The 19864-nt window shown below is 38.2% G+C and overlaps 1 protein-coding gene across 4 annotated transcripts in view; it reads right to left on the minus strand.

The window, feature by feature from the left end:
• Nucleotides 1–19864, minus strand: part of ARB2A (ARB2 cotranscriptional regulator A) — a 257235-nt gene that overhangs the window by 94363 nt on the left and 143008 nt on the right. For all 4 annotated transcript variants that reach the window (XM_014259115.2, XM_088054485.1, XM_014259117.2 and 1 more), the window contains one exon: nucleotides 10341–10460. In XM_014259115.2, coding sequence (XP_014114590.1) covers nucleotides 10341–10460 — 120 coding nt within the window. The remainder of the gene's footprint in view (nucleotides 1–10340; nucleotides 10461–19864) is intronic.

A 19864-nucleotide genomic window follows, 5' to 3' on the forward strand; every position in this document is an offset into this window, starting at 1 on the left:
AAATAACAGTGAGACATATTCCTTTTTTAAATGTTTAGTTCCATTAGGACAAAACAAATGCCAGAATTTAGAGTAGCTTAATATTTCAGGTGGAATAATCTCAATTCACTGCAAAATTTGTAAGTGCAAGCTATTTGTGATATTCCCACATCTATATATAAGCAAATTGTTGTATAAGCAAATATGAAACTCCTACTCTTTTTCTTTATTAGTCTTCCTATATACATTCAAAGAGAAATGTAAACCTTTAGACTGTGACAATGTCTTATCTTATAAAATCTTTAGTATTGTGCTGTTCTCCAAACCAATCTAGAGAGAAAACAACAAATAAAGTTTTATACAATGCCAGTTTTTTTTCATAATGTACCTCCTGGGAAAAGAAACCCACAACCAACATACTCAATCATTTGACTCTAAAGCCATATCAATGCAGAGTCAGACGCAATGACCACATCCACATAAAATAATGTTCTAGAAATTCTATTTTCCTGCCCTGATGCAACACAGCAAAAACAGGCACCTTCTGGTAAGAACCAGAAGCAGGTGGATTAGATTTTAAAAAAAAAGCAAGATGCACATTCACAGAAGATTGAGAAGGCAAAGTCTGAAGATCATCAACCTGGATGGGGTGAAAAGCTAGTAAGCCTATCTGGGAAAATAGGAGATGTGACTTTTTATTGACCCAGAAGGGCAGCACATGTGCCAGCACCTCAGGAGCTCACCTCAGAGAACCAAAAAAGAGATGAACTGAATTAGTTTCCATCAAAAGAATGGTGAAAAGGCAGAATTAACAGGTAAAAGGATCGGGACAGAAGACATGTCTCTTGTTACTATTGATGAATTTCCCCTCTGTCTTGAAGAGCTCTGGTGAGTGTGAGATGGTTCATACAGGAAACACCTCTATGGAACTTTTAGCTTCTGGGAAGTTTCTGCAATCAGTGAGGAAATAAATAGCTGGGCAAGAAATTCAGGAACATCAATTGTCCTGGGTTCTGAAAAGAACTATCACAATCAACAGTGTGCTCTACACATTTTAAGGAGATGGTTGCACAGAGACACTGCCCATCAGCTTTGAGAGGCTCAAGGGATGAAGTTTATTTGCAAACAGCTGAAAAGATGAGTGATATGTTCTTTGAATATGGTCCTATGCTTGGCTTTTTTCTTTCCTTTCAAAGCTGGAATTTGAAATGAAAAATAAACTGACTGGTAAGTTATACTGCCTTACAGAATTTAAAACAGTGGAAAAAATGCAGGAAAGGAAAACAACACAAAGGAATTTACTGAATCAGAAGGAAATTTCTAGCCAGATATAGGGATAGATGCCAAATATGGTTTTATTTAACATCTTCATTAATTATCTGGAATTAATTAAATTTGCAGGTGACATTAAAGTGGGAGAAACTGCCAAGAGAAGTAAGGCATGAAAGAAATACAAAACAAGCTTCCAAGACTCACAGACCTGTAGCACAAAAGGGATTGTTATGACAATCCAGTTTGTCATCCTGTGCAACAAGGGCCACAACACAGCTAGATTTAATTAGGAAGACTGTGAGATAATATTGTTTGGGGGGGTGTTGGGAGGAAATAATGTACTACATTCACATTCAGTACATTCAGTACCACTGGGGAAAGGAAGATTGAGAGCATTAAAACACTTTGAGAGATACATGAACATTAGCAGGTACCAGATTCAAAGAAACTTTAGGGAAAAAAAAAAATAAAATCCAGCATCACTTAGGTTGCATTGACCAGAATGCTGCACAGCAGAACAAAGATACTGAAGTTCACCCTGACCTAATTATGTTAACTGCACCTAGAATACTGAGTTCAATTCTCAGCATACTGCCAAAGTAATGCTAACAAATAGAACTGAATTCAGACTGGCATAAAAAATAAAAATAAAACAGAGCACCTAGATATACAAGCTGAGCTACAAAAGAACTAGTTAATGAAACTATGGGAACAATTGCTAAAGATCACAAAACGCCTCAGGCAGAAACCTAAATGTTTACTGTGTGATGTTTGGATTTTAAAACAATGCAAAGAGATTATAAAAATATAAAACTAGTGAGATGATGCAACTCTAGAAAAAATTCTGCAAAGATATGCAGGAAAGTGCTGTGCCTTTGACCACCAAATCCCATAGGCTACAAGCATGTACTTCCAAGTAACTGGGTTTCCAAGTAACCCTAATTTTTACATATATCCAGTTCTTTCTTTATTTCATAATTAACACACCAACTCTGGTGTCAAATTAGAAAATTAACATGAATGGTACAATGAGACCAAAAAAGTAATGATGGGTAGTGGCAGCTTATTATTCAGTATAAAATTCCAGGAAACATTGTCCTTCTCCTTTTGGAAAGAACTGGGGGAAGGACATACTCACAGCTAGCCTCAGACAATGGCCTGAGCTGAATGAAGCATGAGATATCAGATTAGCAAATGACTGAGAGGAAGCAAAATGTAATGAGGCTGAGCATCTTGTCTAGAGCAAGGTATCAAGCAGGGATGAATATTCAAAACATGTCTGTTCTGGAAGTGGTCAATGCTCAGGCTTTCACTGCTGCCATCCTCTACTATAATCCAGCAGCAAGGCTAGCAGGGCTTCAGATGAACTGAAGAAGTGGATGCCTACATGGTATTTACACTAAACCACCAAAAAATTTAAAAAGATATGCAGCTATGATGCTATATGAACTGTGTTGCAATCATTCATTCCTCTGTCTCTTCCCATTAAGAGCATCCTTCCAGATTGCAAGCTCTTTAGGACAAGGCACTGTTACATGATTGCTACCACAACACAAACAGAAAATAACAACAAATGATAGCAAGTGAACTAATGATGACAGTGTATGCTTGTCAGCATATTTATTTAGGCTGAGTAGCCTAAACTGTTTATCTGTTCTGTGTTAGAATGGGCAATATATGCATACAAATACATATATGTGTACACACACACACACACACACACACACACACACACACACACACACGCTTTCTTTATGCATCATTTTCCTTATGTAAAAGCCAAATGTGATAAAGAAGCTGTTTCCAGTATAGCAAATGGTGACATACATATCTCAATATTTTTTGCTCAACCTATCATTTAATTTCCTTATGGTTGCAAACCTTCACCACAAGATCTGCTATGCCTGTTGTTTTCTACCTCAAGCTGAAACTTCTGCGTTTCAAAATGCATTAGCAAAAAAGAGTTCACTGTTTCAAAAAACAAGTCTGCTCCCAAATTCCTGTTATTCAAGGTCAATTGGTTGTGTGCACAGACTATGGAACAAGAGGCTGCAGAGCAGTGCTGTGGAAAGGGACCTGGGGCTCCTGGTCAGTGGCAAGTTGAACAGGAGCCAGTGTTGAACAGTGAACAGGGCACATTTGAACAGTGCCCTGGCAGCCAGGAGGGCCAAGTGTGTCCTGGGGGGCATCAGGCTCAGCATCTCCATCAGGCTTTGGGATAACACTCTCAGGGACGTGTTGTGGTTCTTGGGGTATCCTATTCAGTGCCAGGAGTTGGACTTACGATCCTGATGTGCCCCTTCCATTTCAGATATTCTTTGATTCTGTGATTCCAAGTAAGTAGGAAGGAAAAAAAGTTGTTTGCAAACACTGGTGGTTAAGAGGTTTTGGTTTAAAACTCATCTATTCCAGTGGAGTGAGCCTTGAGTCCGGAGCATCAACTCCAGACAAATTAATCCAAAAGGTGGCCCAATTGTTCGTGGCCCAAAATACGCACCTGCATATGATGCCTTTCACAGGAACACAGACTCCTGGGTCACACCAAGGACCGTCAGTCCAGAGGAGCCAATTACTCACACAACGCTTTCCAAGTGTGGGTCATGCTTGGCAGCAGCTTTGCCCCCGTCCTTTTCCCAAGCAGGACTTCCTAATCCAATGGTGAGAAACCTAATTCCACCCTAAATTTATTCATGACCAGTTTTAATCCATTTGTTCCTGTGCCAACATTGTTCTTTGGCTTATAAGGCTCTCCCTCCCTGCTGTTTATTCTCCTGATATATTTGCTGAGTGCTACCAATCCCTCTAAGCTTTCCTTTACCAGGCTGAACAAGCCATGCTTTTAAGCAAATACAAAGCAAATGCTGAACCTTCTCTTTCTAGACATAGCTACCAAAGTTAATGTAAGAACACTAGCAATTTACACAGTGTTTTTCGAGGCTGGTAAGCCTAAAGCATGTGTATACTATCTCTATGGCTATATTGATATTGGGGCTTATGATTAGTAGGACCTGTCCATGTTGGCACCATGTCATAGCAGGTCTGAGGATCCTTCATTGTTTCTGGCACAATATGCTTTCCATTGATTCAAGAGTATGAACACCTCTTCCCCATATCTCTTCCAGACTGACTTAATCTTCCCAAATGTCTCAAATTACCTCAGATGAATCTCAGCAGCATGCTGGACAGCATTAATACTCCCCTTCCTGGGACAGAAAGAGCAAACAAATCACAGTATCATATCTGAATCTTGTTTCATTACCTGATCATTCACTTTTAGCTACTGGCAATGAAGCCAGCTGTCCAAGGGTTTCTCCAGCCCTGCTGTTCTCTGTTGATGAGATCATTTCTTCTGCACAAATGCAGATGACTGCCCAGTCAACGCCTTGCTGTCCTGAAGTCCGTATTATTTCCTTTACTTTCTATTAACTGCAAAAATTCTGTTTCTGAATACCAGTGGTGACTTCATCACAGCAGGATCCAATTTCAGGAGCACATTAATTTGTGTGCCCCCATCAGTAACAGGAGCATTAAAAAAATCAGCATCAAGACTAGAGACCATGATCCTGCCCAACCCTTATTTACACAACCTACCATTGGTTCCTCCATTAGCTTCTCTTGTCCATTCTCATTTCTCATTTGATCTTTTTCAGATGAATGAGTACTTTTCCAAGAAGGACAACAAAGAATAGCTAAAATAAGTAATTAAACAGAATTAAGATTTCATTTTTACTTTCAGATTTGTTTTTCTGAATGTGAGCCCTAAGCTAGACCTGCCTCAAAAAGATGCTATTGTAAGTGTCTAACACAGAAAAATTTGAGACCTAAACCTGGTAGAGCTGGATGAGATGACTTGTCCAAAGATTGGATATACAAACCAAGTCCCCATAACCCCTCAAGACAGCATCCCATACTGCTCTCCCAACTGACATTCAATGTCTTAAGTGTCTTTTTTAACCCCTCTCTCCCCACCCCCCCACCCCCCCCAGTTAAATGCTCACGAAGCTTTTTAAAGCACAACAGTGTTTTGCTTTTGTCTTCACAATAAGGATCCTAGTCACAGAGCTGTTTTCCTTCTCAGGTCTCTCCCATGCTTCCTACAGCCATCACAGATCTTATGGTATCTCTACCACACATCAGTAGATATATTTTGATTTAATATGTCAGCCAGGGGAATTAAGAGTCACATGTCCGTAGTACCCACTCATCAATTTTCCAGGCAAACTGAATTAAAAACTAAGTAGATATATTTATATAAGTATATATAAAAAGCCAAATATAACAAACCATTCAGTCTGAGACTTCAGGAAATTAAATTAATGAAAAACTAATGACAGGTTCACAGCCTAGTCATTAGGTTTCTTAAATTGCATTTTGCCTGTGCCAGAATACTGATGCAGCCTCAGAGACTCACAGGTAGCTCAGCAGGTGCCTGTCTATCATCATTATTATGGCACCTCTCAGTGCCAGTCAGGGCCAGGTCCATGCCCTGTTCAGCACAATACAGCAAAATGAAGTGGCAGCATGTTGCAGAGAGGATCTCAAAATGATGGACCTAAAATGATTTCAAATTGCCAAAATTCACAATTTGATGGAATTAGGACTCTACAGTGGATACAGTAATTTGAACAAAGTGTTTGAAGGGCTCTCACTGTAACAAAGACTTGCTAAAAAGACACCCTCCCCCTCCTTTTACCTACACCTTTGTGCAAGTTATCAATATATACACCCAGTGTTTTAGCCAAAAAAACCATAATGAATAGTTTACACCTGCTAAAGACAATGAACCTACTTTCCTTGTCCTAATTATTACATTCCCTTGTGTACTTTGTATTTTTACAGCAGTATGAATGATGTCAGATAGAAATACCATTAATGATTCTCACAATTTTGTCATGATTCCCATGATATTTGGTATTTTTTTAAAATACAGTATTTAACAAAAATTAAAACAAACAAGCTACCTCTAGCTATAAGATTATGAGAAAACAACTGAAAACACAAAGCCTAGGGTCTCAGAAATATAGGAAGCAAACAGCAGAAATCTTCCACAAAGATTCTCCTGTGTGGGTCTTTCATGCAGGCAATGACAAGGGAAAACATTCTTTTTAAAGCAAAATAATTGTAAACTGACAAAATTTGGCAGAAGAACTCAAAGGAGGCGTTGTACCAGAAATTTCTTATTTTCTGTAAACTAAATATAAAATTGACTCCATCAACTTGAAATTCTCACTTTCTGTTAAATTTCAAAGAATTATTATAAGCTCGGAGTTGGGAAAGTTCCACAATTTACCGTCAAGTAAAGCAAACTGATTCTGAAAATAAATCCCTGACTACACTGTGTAAGGGATAATAGAATTAAGAAGCTGAGATGTGTTCATGAATCATGGCTTGAGTTTTTCAAAGTCAGTAATTAGCAATTAGCAAAACACAATGACCCAACAATTATTTTTAGTGCAGTGCATTCAAAAAGTAATTTATGTGTAGATATCATCACATGCATATTTCATTTCAAACCACAATTACACAAAGTTTTAATTAATAAATATTAAGATACATTCTAACATATGGCTTATGATTTACCATTTTTAATTCAACCTATAAACAACAGAATAATAAAACTTAATGTATTTATTGGTGAAACTTAATTTCCCACACATTTTAATCACTTCCAATTATTCTTCTAGTAATGTATGACACAACAAGGTACAGAAAATGCGTACCCATGTTGCAGTAACTGAGTAACAGTTTCTGTGTATTTGAGCATGATATTGCAGACTTATCCTATTTTTCTTAATATCCTGCAGTCACAGACATGAGTAAAATATAGATCAAAAAGCTGAAAAGACCAATAAAATTTTTACTTGATGTGGCATGTATTTGAAAATTGCAGCCAAGCTGTACTTGTTTGTTTAATAAAGGGTTTCCAAAACAGCCTCATTTTTATGGTAAGAAGAAATTTGGAATGAAGATAAGACTTTGGCCATCAAAGTTTTGTAAACAAAAACAATCCTCCTTTTATACCAATTTCATATATGATGGTCCTATTTCCTCTCTTTCACTTTGTGTTTCCCAACAAAGTGCATGCCAACCAAGGGACAAGGCAGAGCAGCACTGCCTTTCCTATGCTACCTCCCTCAGCAGCTTCAGGCAAAGAAGCACCTGGATGAGTACTGTCTGTACAAGGCTGAATTTTGTTCTCTGCCTTCTCCTGGGAGAGCAGTAGCTCCTCCCAAACAATGGTATGAAAATCCATGAACAAGCTATTATTGCTTAATAATAGCTTCCACTGGGTTCTTCTGTTTAATGCCCAAATATCTGGTTTTCACCAAGAGCCTTGCCCCATGATGAAGTGGCGAGCCATGGCTGAGATGACTGCAAGCCATCATGTCAGACCTGCAGTACTGAACGTGGCAAGATGACTCAGAAGATATTAATTGAAAACACAAATATTTTTGGATATTTTTGCTTGTTTTCTTTTTCCCTGCAGGCGAAATAAAATTCAGAGGGCTCCGGCAGAAACCTTCACTCCAAATTAAAGCCATATGCTTCACACTGCTCTCCTGTAAGAGGCATGGATGCAGAAGGAGCAGCTGTGCAACAGGTCTCCATAACAACTGTAACCTACAATTTCATGAATCAGTTAACCCAAAAACTTGCAAAGGAAGTGTAGAGGTGGTACAGTTGCTATATGGTGTAGCTGCTCTATCAACCTCATCATCACCCCCACATGAATCAGAGAAGAAAGTGAAGCAATCGAAAACGCATTTGTCATAAGACAGTAATTGCCCATCAGCTGCTCCGTTTCTTTTTGGAGCTCATTGCAATTACTAAGTGCTGTATGGATATAAAGTTTAAGAGAAAGGAGATGATAACAAAATAAAACCTTACAAAATAATACTGTGATTAAATAGTTCAGGGTTTATTTCAACGATATGTCCTTCAGTTTATGAATTATTTAGTCAAACTGCTTTCAGTAGAACTCAAATATCAAACTACTTCTGCCTAAACCAGGTGCTAAATACTCCTTGATTTTTTAGAAAAACATTGAGTTGCATTAAAAATACATATCAGGTCTAGTTTTGCATGACAGATACGTGATGTGTCAATGGATACGTATTATACTCTTCCTCTCAGGCATGCATCTCCTGCAGAGACAGCAGACTACAGAAGCTGACCCTTACTGAGACCATCTTGTCTTTCTGACAAAGGTCCTTTTTAACTTCTTACTTACTGGTTGCTTCCTGTGATTGATAAAAATTTTCACTCAGCTTGTGATAATTTCACAGGCCCTGAGCACCCTGACCCTGGAAGCCCCAAGGTCAGAAGTCAAGTCTTGTTCTGAAACATCAGTGTGCTTCATATTAAAGTAGAACAAAAGCGAAGAAATATCCACCAGTGTGACAAGAGAAAGAGGCAAAATGGGAATGACACCTTGGTCATCTGTTACCCAGGCCACCTCAAGCCACTGACTGAAATGTGATGGAAAAACTCTCCAAGCCTCCTTCAAGTCAGCACTCTGTTTAGGAAACACTGGGAAAGGTCTCCTGTTGATTCTTATTCCTGCCCTCTGCTATCTGTATGAATCTCTGGGCATCTGGTGACACAAACAATGTGGCTTTACAAAACCCACAGAAATTCTGCCAAAGCTTTACTTTGGACTCACATGAGAATAACCTGGGCTGAAACACAGAGCATCTGAAAATCACAACTCAGGAAAGCCAAGACAGAACAATTGCTCTGTAACATTCATGACACCTCAAGAGCCACAGGCACATGCGGTGCAACACATCTTTTGCCCAAAGATGTGGTTACAGAAGGAGTTATTCACCTTCAGGTCTCTTAAAAATTTAGTTTTGAGACTATTTATTGAGCAGGTAATAAAATACCTGTGAAAAATGATCAATTCTCAAATGATCTTCAGATCAGGAAAACACTGTTTCTCAAGTCTCAAAGCTGTACATGTCACATGTATTTTGCATATACTCTTCAGAACCGCAGAGAAAATGAAAATGGCATTAATTTCAACAACAACAAGAAAATGCGTTTAGGAAAGTCTCAAGTTCTTAAAATAATACCAGTGGCCATTGTCAGGATTGCTATTGCCACTTGGAGCAGTGTAAGACTAAAACCAACACACTCATGCATGCTTAACCAACATGCTCATGCATGCTTTTTCTTAAATAAGGCATTCATCTTCAGACATTCACGCAGGAAACACCTTAATCAACTTTCAGTTAGATTAAATTAATGTGTTGTAGACAAAAAAATGTATATACATGTCTGCTGTTTCCTGTGTCTATAAAACTGGTTGTAATCCTCTGCAATTTTCCTCTCCACAATAAACAGGACCCTTACTTTTTTGTAGTTTTCTTCAATGAAACACATCCTGATTATACTACTGTCTTAAAATCACATGAGGAGACTGTAGCTGCACTGACATAATGGTATACAAGTTTAACAGGCAGCTTGGCATACCAGATGGGGTCGAGAGATCTGCCTTTAGAGAGAAGAGTGAAAGACTGACAAACTAGATGTTCAGCAGTCTCAGCACCAGATGTAGAGCAGCTTTACACTGAGCAAAGATTTTTCTACCTTCTATCACTGCAGAGCCTAATAAATGGGAAAACCGAAGTTTTTCCAGCAAGTTCTGCAGACCTTTGTAGAAAAACTGCAAAAACTGAATAAAACGATCACATTTCCCTGCACATTCTGTCCCAATCTATATATGAAAAGCAGCATTTGTTACTGTGACTTTGCTTTTAAACTGTTCTTATATGTCCTTAGTTTCCTATGTCCCCAGGTCTTTCTGCCCCACAGCAGAAAGTGGTGCCTTTAAGTACATAATCTGGACAAGAAGGATGCAGTGTGTTCTGTTTCTTTCAGGCTTGTGCACACTTGAGACCTTACTGTCTATCTCAGAACCAGAAAAGATGCAGCGACCTTCTGGTTGCAAAGAAATCCTGACCGACCTGTACATGACCACAGGTTCAGTTGTTTCTACCTGGCTACTTTCAAGAGGGTGATCACAAAGAATGTAGAAAATCTGTGACAGTCTTCGGGAAAGAAGGCAATGGAGAATTCACACTTACCAACTCTACAAAGGCAAGTCCACCATAACTGTGAGCAACAAAAAACACGTTCTCTGCAGCTGACTGGGAAATAAAATGGTCCCAAACATAAATCGCATGTTCTTCAGGAGAGCCATTATCCTGCAGAAAGAAATTACATTTGTGACAATTATCTTTTAAAAAATGGCAGTTCTGCCTAAAAGCAATGTGTTCCTATATATTAGAATATTTTGTTAAAAAAAAGATCAAATGAATACACACTAGTATAAAAGGGAGAATAGATTCTTTTGTCTAAATAAGGAAAATTCAAGATTACAATTTAAACACAGTAAAACTGTTGCTTTTTGGGCTTCCTTTAATAAGTATAACAAAAATTATGCATCTGCAAAATTTTGTTTAAATACCATGATGACAAATCTGCTAAACAGAGGCATTCACAGGAATTATGAGCCACAGCTCGGATTTTCATTCTTTTGACAACTCTTTGTCAAATGTTTGTTCACTGAGGATTTGTTTAAAGTATTTATGCCTTAGACTGGTAAATAAGAACAGGTAGGAACAATATAAACACATAATCATAGAATAATCTGGGTTGGTAAAGATGTATAATTTCAGTTTTTACTTTTTTTTTCTTTCATACTATGAGCCACTGGAAACCTGAATTGAGATTAAAATTATAGTATTTGCAACTACTCTTTTTAAATCTTACTTTTTGTGACTGCAGACTATGAGGCATGGTGCAATCAAAACACTTCTTAACTGCTGGCAGCCATTACACTGGAGTTTTTGGTAGCTAGGGAACCACATTTTCTTACAATTGAACAAGATTCTGTCAAAGCCAGCCAGTGTAAGAGTCACAGAAGGCACTAGAGTGACACACACTGATTGTAGCACACTCTCATCGAAACTCATGATTGTGTACTTGTAACTTAGAGGCTTTTGGAAAGAATTATGTCACTCTAGATTTTCCTTATTTCTCAGTTGTTGAGGTCATAACCACAAATTTCATCTTGTCTCAGGTGCTCTGCTAGGTATCCTGCTCCACCAGTATTTCATGAACCCAGGATAACAGATCCAGGCTCTTCAATGCAAGAAAGAGCTGATCAGTCAAGGTAATTTCCTAAAATTTGCATCTCTTTTCCCTTTGCTCTGTGCCAGCAACCACTTCATATCCTTAGCTAACTCAGTCACAGATAACAAAAGTCTCATTTCTTTACAAAAAGAAAGCACAAACCAGTAAAAGCCACTGGCAATTGGAAGCTGCTAATTAGTGTGAATCAGTGTGAATTATTGAAATTTATCAAGAATGTTGAGGTGATCTAGATCTCAATTCCATTCTGCAACTCAGTTTTAGGGATTTAAGCTCTTATGTCTAAAGTGTCTAAAATCAGTATGAAGAGACGCAATTAAATAATGTGGTCAATTTTGGCTTTTATTTCTATTCTCATACCCTGTTTTCTATGTATGAGTGAGATGGCAACAAATCTTTTATGGATCCTGACTCAAGGTTTTCAGAATAATGATGTGCTTTTCTGCTTCAGCAGCAGTGATCATAAGAAAAACCTGAATTTCTCTCACTCTTGGACAGATTCTGCTCTTCATTGACTATGACAGAATGCAGTTTTAAGTAATTATGTCTCACCTATTGTAAACCACCTCAGTGTGAGACAGGACTTGCTTCAAAACAGTTTGTTGCTGTTTTGAAATCTGATTGTATAGATAGCCACAAAAAGTAAAGACTCCTTCTTTTGTGAGGAATGTGGGAATTTTTTTCAAATAAATTACATAAAGAAAATATTATTGACAAACCAGTTACTAAGATAAAGCTGAAGGACAACTTGAACTGCAGTTTCCTGTGCGAAAGTGATGTACTCTATAATATGTATGGAAAAAGCAATTAAAACACTGGAAGTTTCAGAATGACTAATTTATTTAAAATATTTATCTTAGTTATATATACAGGATGTACTTATTTTTCTGTTATAATGTTGCCACTGATACTCTTTACAGCATTTTTTGTATAGGTCCCCAATGCTGTTTTAACATTCTGAGAAAAAGAGGACATTTTTTTCTGCTTAATATAGCATTTTCAGGTTCCTTTGTATTTATTATTTTATACCCTGCTGGTAAAAGCACATAATTTTAGACTAAGACATCAGCAAAAAGCTACTGAACTTAGCCCAAAAAAGCTTTCACCAATCAAAGCATAACCAGTGGTCCAGTTAACTAAATTAATAACTGCACAGCTTCACAGTCCAGTACAAAGACTCAACAGGATTCTATAAAAGCAAAAAGAAATGAGCTAGAATGAGTTAAATATAGACTGTAACTACAGCTTCCTTTATTACCAGTTAAAGACAAAAAGCCACGAAATGTCAGGATAAACTGGGTTGCTGCACCCTCTGCTAAACCCTAAACAAGGTAAGAAAAGCACGTACATGTAAGAAGGAGTTTGGAGGAGTCCTATATATATTAGAAGAAAAGCTCTTTCTTCGGACCATCTGCTTATTTTTTCCCCCTGTAACAAGCCCATATAACAAATACTTCAGACCTGGCACCAGGTCTGAACACAGGACATCCAATGACAGGAGCAGAGCACAGCTGATCTCCTTAGGATTTCAAATTGCACTGGGTCTGTGAGGTTTAACCTCTACTGCCTGGCTTGGATTAAATGATGAGACTGGATGCTGCATTTTCAGCATGAAAGGTGGCAGTCTCAGGCAGCTGTTGCTTGCTGTAATTTCACTGCAGCTAAATTTAATGCACTTATATAGAAAGTTGTTAAATTATTTGATAGAGAGGGGGTCTCCTGGTCCGAGTTTACACAATTATCTATACGAATGTAAAGAAATGAATGGACATGAGCCTGGAGAAGTCATATTATGCACCTCAAAAGGTGTGTCAGGCTGAATGCACTCTTGTTTGTGAAAGACTGAGATGGAAAGGTGCTAGAATGCTTGAAATTAGATTTTTTGCTGCTGATAGCTGGTCACCTGTAAGGGCTAATTCTATGTCAAAGTAAGTGGTCTGGTTCTTTGGAGTTGTGCATGTCAGTTATGAGTCTCCATCCCTCTAAAAACCCTTCCTCTTGATCAATATATATAATTAGACAAGAAAGGAAAAAAAACATTAAGAACTGTATGATGTGAAAAGGCCCTTGTGCAATGTTTATCCAATACAAAGTAGCCCAAATAATGGGCTACTGGGCCATCCATTGGGCAGAAAAGTGGAGGGAGAGAACTCAGATTTTGGTTTGCCATTTTTTTCCAGTATGGCTAGTGCTAGGAGTTGAAAGGTATGTAACATTTTAACAGCTGGAGCCATTAGGTATTCACAGATAAGCAGTACGCACACTGCAAATACAATATTACATTCTGTTGCATTCAAAAAACAGTTTAAATTTACCAATGTAATATCACAGTCATTAATTGTTAAATACCAGGCTGGAGTGATGCAGGAACTGAAGCCTTATCAACTATTCCAGATTCTAACACCTAGATGTTGCAAGGTCTGCAGTTATGATGGACTACCTGAGTCGATAACACATGGAATTGTCTAAACAACATTTGCATATTTGTGTAATTATTTCCTAAGGTTAATTAGCTTCTGCAAAGCAGCTTGCCCTTTGAGACTGCTTACTGTGACAGATTCACGTATTTTGTGTTTCAGTGCCAATTTCCAGCCCCCCCTGCCCCTCCCCCAAAAGTAACCTGTTGCCAGAAAGTTACAGATGAAGCAAATCTGGAGGCCTTGAACCACCTTTACTGAGGCACAGCAGCTTAAACTTCTAATACATCAAAACTGAAAAAGTCACATAAAGAAAAAAATAATGACTAAGAAATTTAGTTTTCAGATCTGGTAACTCTAACTTTAGAGTGTTTTTAAAATCAAGGAGTAGGAATCACATTTTTCTGAGACAAGGGAAAAGTGAAATGCACACAAATAGAGAAATATGCCATACAACTGAACAGATTTTTAAGAATTTATTTCAAGGTGGTTTCTCTAATTACCACTTATCACAGAAAAAAATTCTCCTTCTAGCTTGATAAGCTACTGTAGACAACTATGGTACATGAATTAAACATGGGAGAACAGAACTGCACACTGGTGGGGAGCTAGAAGGATGCAGAAGGCTCTGATCACCTGTCCTGGAGATGTTAGATCTTTCCCACCAGTAATGCCTTGACAGTCATGTACATTTTGTCCCATTGCCTCAGGGAGCTTTGGAGCAGGCAAACCTTTGCAATTCATCCCAACCCTTCCAAAAAAATCATTACATTTAAATTCATGTAAGTATAAAAACATCCTGTTACAACAGCACCCTTCACGAGTACTAAATGATGCTTATCACCTGTTGCATTTTTCTCACTTCTTTTGCAAATATTTGCCTGATGTGAGACAAAACCTTTTCACTAGGGAGAAAAACAATGAAATGGTATGATGGGTTGCTATCACCAGAGCAGATCCAGAATTTCTGGATATGGTCTAAGAGGCTTTTGTCATGGTTCAGAAACATCATTCCCTAATTTAGTGACCCTCACCAACCAAGACCCCTCCAAACTAGATACTACTCCTCCCTCTGCTCTTCTGGTGGGAGACACAAAGGACAGAGGTTATGGTTTGAAATAAAGAGAATTTACTGGAAACAGCAATGAGATAAGAAAACAAACAGTAACAGTAACAATATTAACAAGAAAAGTGTACAAAAAAGAGGGTGATTTACATGCAAAAACATTCTCACTGAGTCCAAGCTGACCCAGTGTGACCCCAAACAAATGAATGAAATGGCAGACAGACCCTCCCCACCCGTGCTCTTCTTCCTGACCACAAGCCATGCCCCTTCCTTCTGGGAAGAAAGAATCCCTCATTCCTGCCCCAACAGTGACAAGAAGTTATACAGAATAATAACCTAGATATGCCTACATGGCTCCAGACTCCTTTCCCTCACAGATACTGGAAAAAAATTAACTCTGTCCTGGCTGAGAACCAGGATAGCTTTGGGGGCAAGAAAGCCAAAACAGAAGCAAATAAGCCAGCCAGTATATGATCTTCTCACACCAAAGACAGTAGCTATGGCATTACAACCAGAGAAGAGAATTAAAGTAAGGAGAGAATATAAACTGAAAATAGGAAAGGAAGTGGAAGAAAGCATTTTGTGTTAATGTATTTCTGCAGCGTGAGTATGTGAAGACAAGACTTGAAAGTGTCTTAGAATATTTAATGAGATTTTGACTTTAACTGAGATATTCCAGTGTATTAGGAAGTATCCCATGTAGCTGAAAATCTTTTTTACCTTTTCAATCACAGAGTTGAGAGAATTCTTGCACAGTTATTTGGGAAAGGTTCCCTACTCCAGTACGAGAGGAGATCCCAGGAGACAGCAGGACCTTTTATTAACAGTAGGAATTGCATTTCTGCTTCACTTAATGACACAGGTAACACTAACCTGTATGCTACATACATAAAGATGGGTTGGCTCTTAAATAACTCTTAAATAACTGGGCTTTCAGGAAGCATAAAAATAATTAATAATAAATAAAATAGCCATGCCATAGCAGTATCTTCTGTACAAAGGCAATTGCAACTGTGTGAAACCAGACAAAAGGATTCTACAGAAACAAACACCAAGACTATCTCAGCAGCAAAGCAGTTGTTAGTGGGGGAGGTAACACTAGAGGAAAAGTGGCAGTGGAGACAAATTTATACCAAATCTTAAATCTGACATGTATCTGAAATTCAGTTTAGCAGACCATGTAAAGAGCACAGGAAAGCAAGGATGATGAAGACTGAGCAGTGAGTCAAGCAAGTTATTTTAATTGCTGTGTCCTGAGTGAGAAAGAGACAACTTGAGAGAAAACAAGAGGAGAAGAGATGAAATCATAGACAGCTGATGCTCTGGCCTTGAAAGTCTGAATAGAGGACGTTTCTTTCCTCCTTTTATGGGCTCTGTATGGATTTTATTTGCATACTTTGCCATATTAGAACCACAAAACTCAGCAGGATTTGATCAGCTGTGCAGAGTGGGTTCATGGTCACCAATTTCTGGTGTAGTGCTATGGAAACACAGAGCATTGAATGTGCACTGGTTCAACACTAAAATCATGTAAATGCATGAGAGACATTATTTTATTCAGCATCTGTATTCAGAAATTCCTTACTTATGACCTTAGCAGGCATTAAATACTGAGTCTTTGGATGTAAAAGTACCAGACTCTTGCACTTGCAGGAAGGAGTGAAATAAAAAAATGATACTATTTTTTTAAGGCCACTTTCTGAGGTGGAGGCAAGATACATACTCTGGCAGTAGGCAGCCACCATTTTTGAGACAGAAGGAGAGACCAGTTATCACAATAGCTAAGTCTGGTCATCTGCGGAGTTGCGGGATGTAAATAGCATAGGCAAGGTTGTTATCTGGCACATGCCTCCAGAAAGCAATATGGCAAAGTGACTTGAGGATGTTGTGGGTTTTTTTTTGTATTACAGATCTCGGCTTATTCCCAAATCTATTTGAGGTGTTTCTGTTTCAATATCTTCTGCCTATTTTATTTGTCAATTGGACTGGTGATGGAAGTGCTCCTAATATTGCTTATGGAGCCCCAGTAATGCTGTGTGCATAGAGTCAGCAGCACAAAGGAAGATCAGAAGTCTTACATATTGCAGTTAAATGTTACTAAGTTGAAGGTAGTCCCACTACCAAAACTGCCAACAATTTATCAGTAAAGCATGCAATCTCAACAGTCCTGCTAAATCAAGAAGTACTCCATGAAACATGCAATATCTGGTGTATCAAACAGCCAAATAAAAGATGTACATAAAAAATGCATTTGGTGGACTGATAAAAAATTTGGATTTCCTCCACCAGTGCAGAGAGTATGAAGAGCTGGTTTGGGAGGAAGTGGTGAGACCAGCATCTTGCTACGGTATAACTCCTGAGATTAGGCTTAAATTTACAAATTTTAGCTAATGCAAGACTGACGTCTAGGCATGGTTTTTATGCTTTGTGTTTGGGCTCCTCCCTGGGGCTCCTGCTCTCCCCAGCTCCCACCACAATTACCACTGAAGATGACTTCAGATCCTGTCCCACTTTCCCCACTTCAAATGCAAGCTGGGCTTTCCCTGGTGAGTGTGGTCAGGAAATAAAATTCAGGCTTATGCTATATATATATATATATGTGGCAACAGAGCAAGCTTGAATCCTAACATGCTAGGGCAGCAGGAGGTAGTTACTTTTCACCTTTAGACTCTGGCTTTATGGCATACAAGAGAAAAAAAAAAAAAGCAATTCCAAGACAGAAAAGCATTTTTCCAGCTGAGCCCTATCACTACAGTTCCTAACCAAAACCCTAGAGCTATTTCTGGATTAAAAAAACCCAAACCCCTTTCATCTCCTGATTCCAAAGTGCTCCAACCACCTCTGCCCACTCAGGAACAAGCTGGAAACCAAAACACTTTCCACTCTCTTGACCACAGGCCCTACCTCCATGCCCTTACTTAAAATATTACAACAGGTCTGAAACCTGCTCAACAATGCCCTGAAACCACAAAGAGACACTATCAAGTGCCCACAACTATTCCTCAGAGAGATGCCAGTGGTCTCAGCTGCATTATTATATCTGATGTAATGCTATACTTCCTTTTTGGCAAATGCAGGCCTTCACAGGAGGCCTTCAGAGCACCACCATGTCAGAAGCATGTAGATATTGTATGATATATATAAGCAATTTTAGAAGGCTGGTGTTAGCATAGAAATGCATGATAGCATTTCTCAGATTTGCATTGGAACTGAGAATTAAGCAGGGCGAGTTTGGAGATGGATCTCTGCAAAAATAAAGAAAGTAGCAAATGTTAGCCATGTCCTTCACTCTGCAATGACTGAGGCTCTCTGCATGGCAAATACCTCCTGCTGCTCTATTCAAATGTTCTTGTTACTTCTTCAGCTTTTTATTTGGAAATTCAAGTGACGTGTAACCTGAAAGGTTTTGCTGCTTATAAAGTAAATCCCAGATTTCAGGCTAAATTAATTAAGTCTCAAATATTATTATATTGTCCTGGTTAAAGCATCTGCTTGTCAGCCAGGGTAAGACAATTTTATCAGGATGCTGTACAAGTCTAGATTTCTCCATTATTACTTCTGTTGGAGTCTGGCATGTCTTGCCATCACCACCCAACTGTTTTCTAGTGAAGTGCAGGAAAGGAGACCAAAACCAAGAAAAAAACCAGGCAGTTACTCAAAAATTAAAAGTGACTTTTAATTATGATTTTCACCAATAAGTTAATTATTATTATGAGAAGAATGTAAGCAAACACAAATACGATATCTGTCTTTTTTCAGTCTGGGCACAATAACATTACTAACACACTGAGATGAAAAAGTTGCAGGAGAAGAAAATAAATCGGAGGAAGGGTAATTAATCAGAGGAGGTTTTACTTAAGAAAAAAAACAAGTGCTTTTCCTTTTAGGTCTCTGACAGATTTTGCGATTTTTGTGTTTGTTTTCCCTTTTCCATATAATTTGCAGGGTTCCAGGCAAAAGGAGGCTGAATTTGAAGTAGCATGTTCTGGCAAACAGCTTTGAAATCCTGCATGGAGAAACTCTTCAGACTGAAGATGTAATAACAATTCCTCAGATTAGTCCTATCTGCACAGTCATACCATGTCTATGGATAAATACCTGTGCATTTCACAAGAAAATCCCCACGCCATGATTTAAGCATTATCTGCCAATCTCTGTAGGTGGACTTACACATTCTAATTTAAGTAACAACTACAGCAGCATGGCCAAAGATATTCCCATCGGTAAAAGTACTCAAAGACTGAGGCAGTTGCATTTCAGTACTCTTATGGGTACCTACATTTTACATCTTTTTTATGTCTCCTTGTATTTTTTTCTTTCCGAACTACTCAATCTCAGGGATTGAGATTCTGCCCACAACATATTTCTGCCTGTAACATAAGCCCCATTCAAACACTACCTTTTGTATGATCAAATTATGGGAACAAAAAAGCATTTCTTAAACAAACCATCAGACTGTATCTTCAGAGATATCCTCCTTAGCAGCCATGTTTCTGGCAATTAACAGATTAATTGTGAGAGCAAGTAAATAAAAATGAATACAATACTTTTATAAAAAGAACTATCTTCACAAGACACAGAGAGATCATGCCAGTCATTTAAATGATGACACGTATTTTTCTCAGCACTAAAAGCAATTCCTTTGGAAATGAATGCATCTGAAACATTCAAAAACTCTTAATGGAAGTCATGCAAAAGTGTTATTTTTCTATTTCCTATAGTACTTTAAAGCCTATTTTATTCTCCTGTTCTTTCAATCTGTTTATATGTTGTAATGAGAAACAGACTTTTTTTTTTTAACCATGCTATTGCAAGAAAAATACCATTTTTGCCAAGGAAAATGCATCTTTCCCCACCACAGGAAACAACGAATCTACACAAACTTCAACACATTTAAGTAAGATAACAACTTAACATTTTCATTAACAGCTATGGTTTCAGAACAAACCTCAAGTCTGTGTTACAGAGTTTA

The sequence above is a fragment of the Pseudopodoces humilis genome, chromosome 4 (genome assembly GCF_049639895.1).
Source record: "Pseudopodoces humilis isolate 2021_Gansu_Grassland_sample_001 chromosome 4, ASM4963989v1, whole genome shotgun sequence".
NCBI classification, from domain to species: Eukaryota; Metazoa; Chordata; class Aves; order Passeriformes; family Paridae; genus Pseudopodoces; species Pseudopodoces humilis.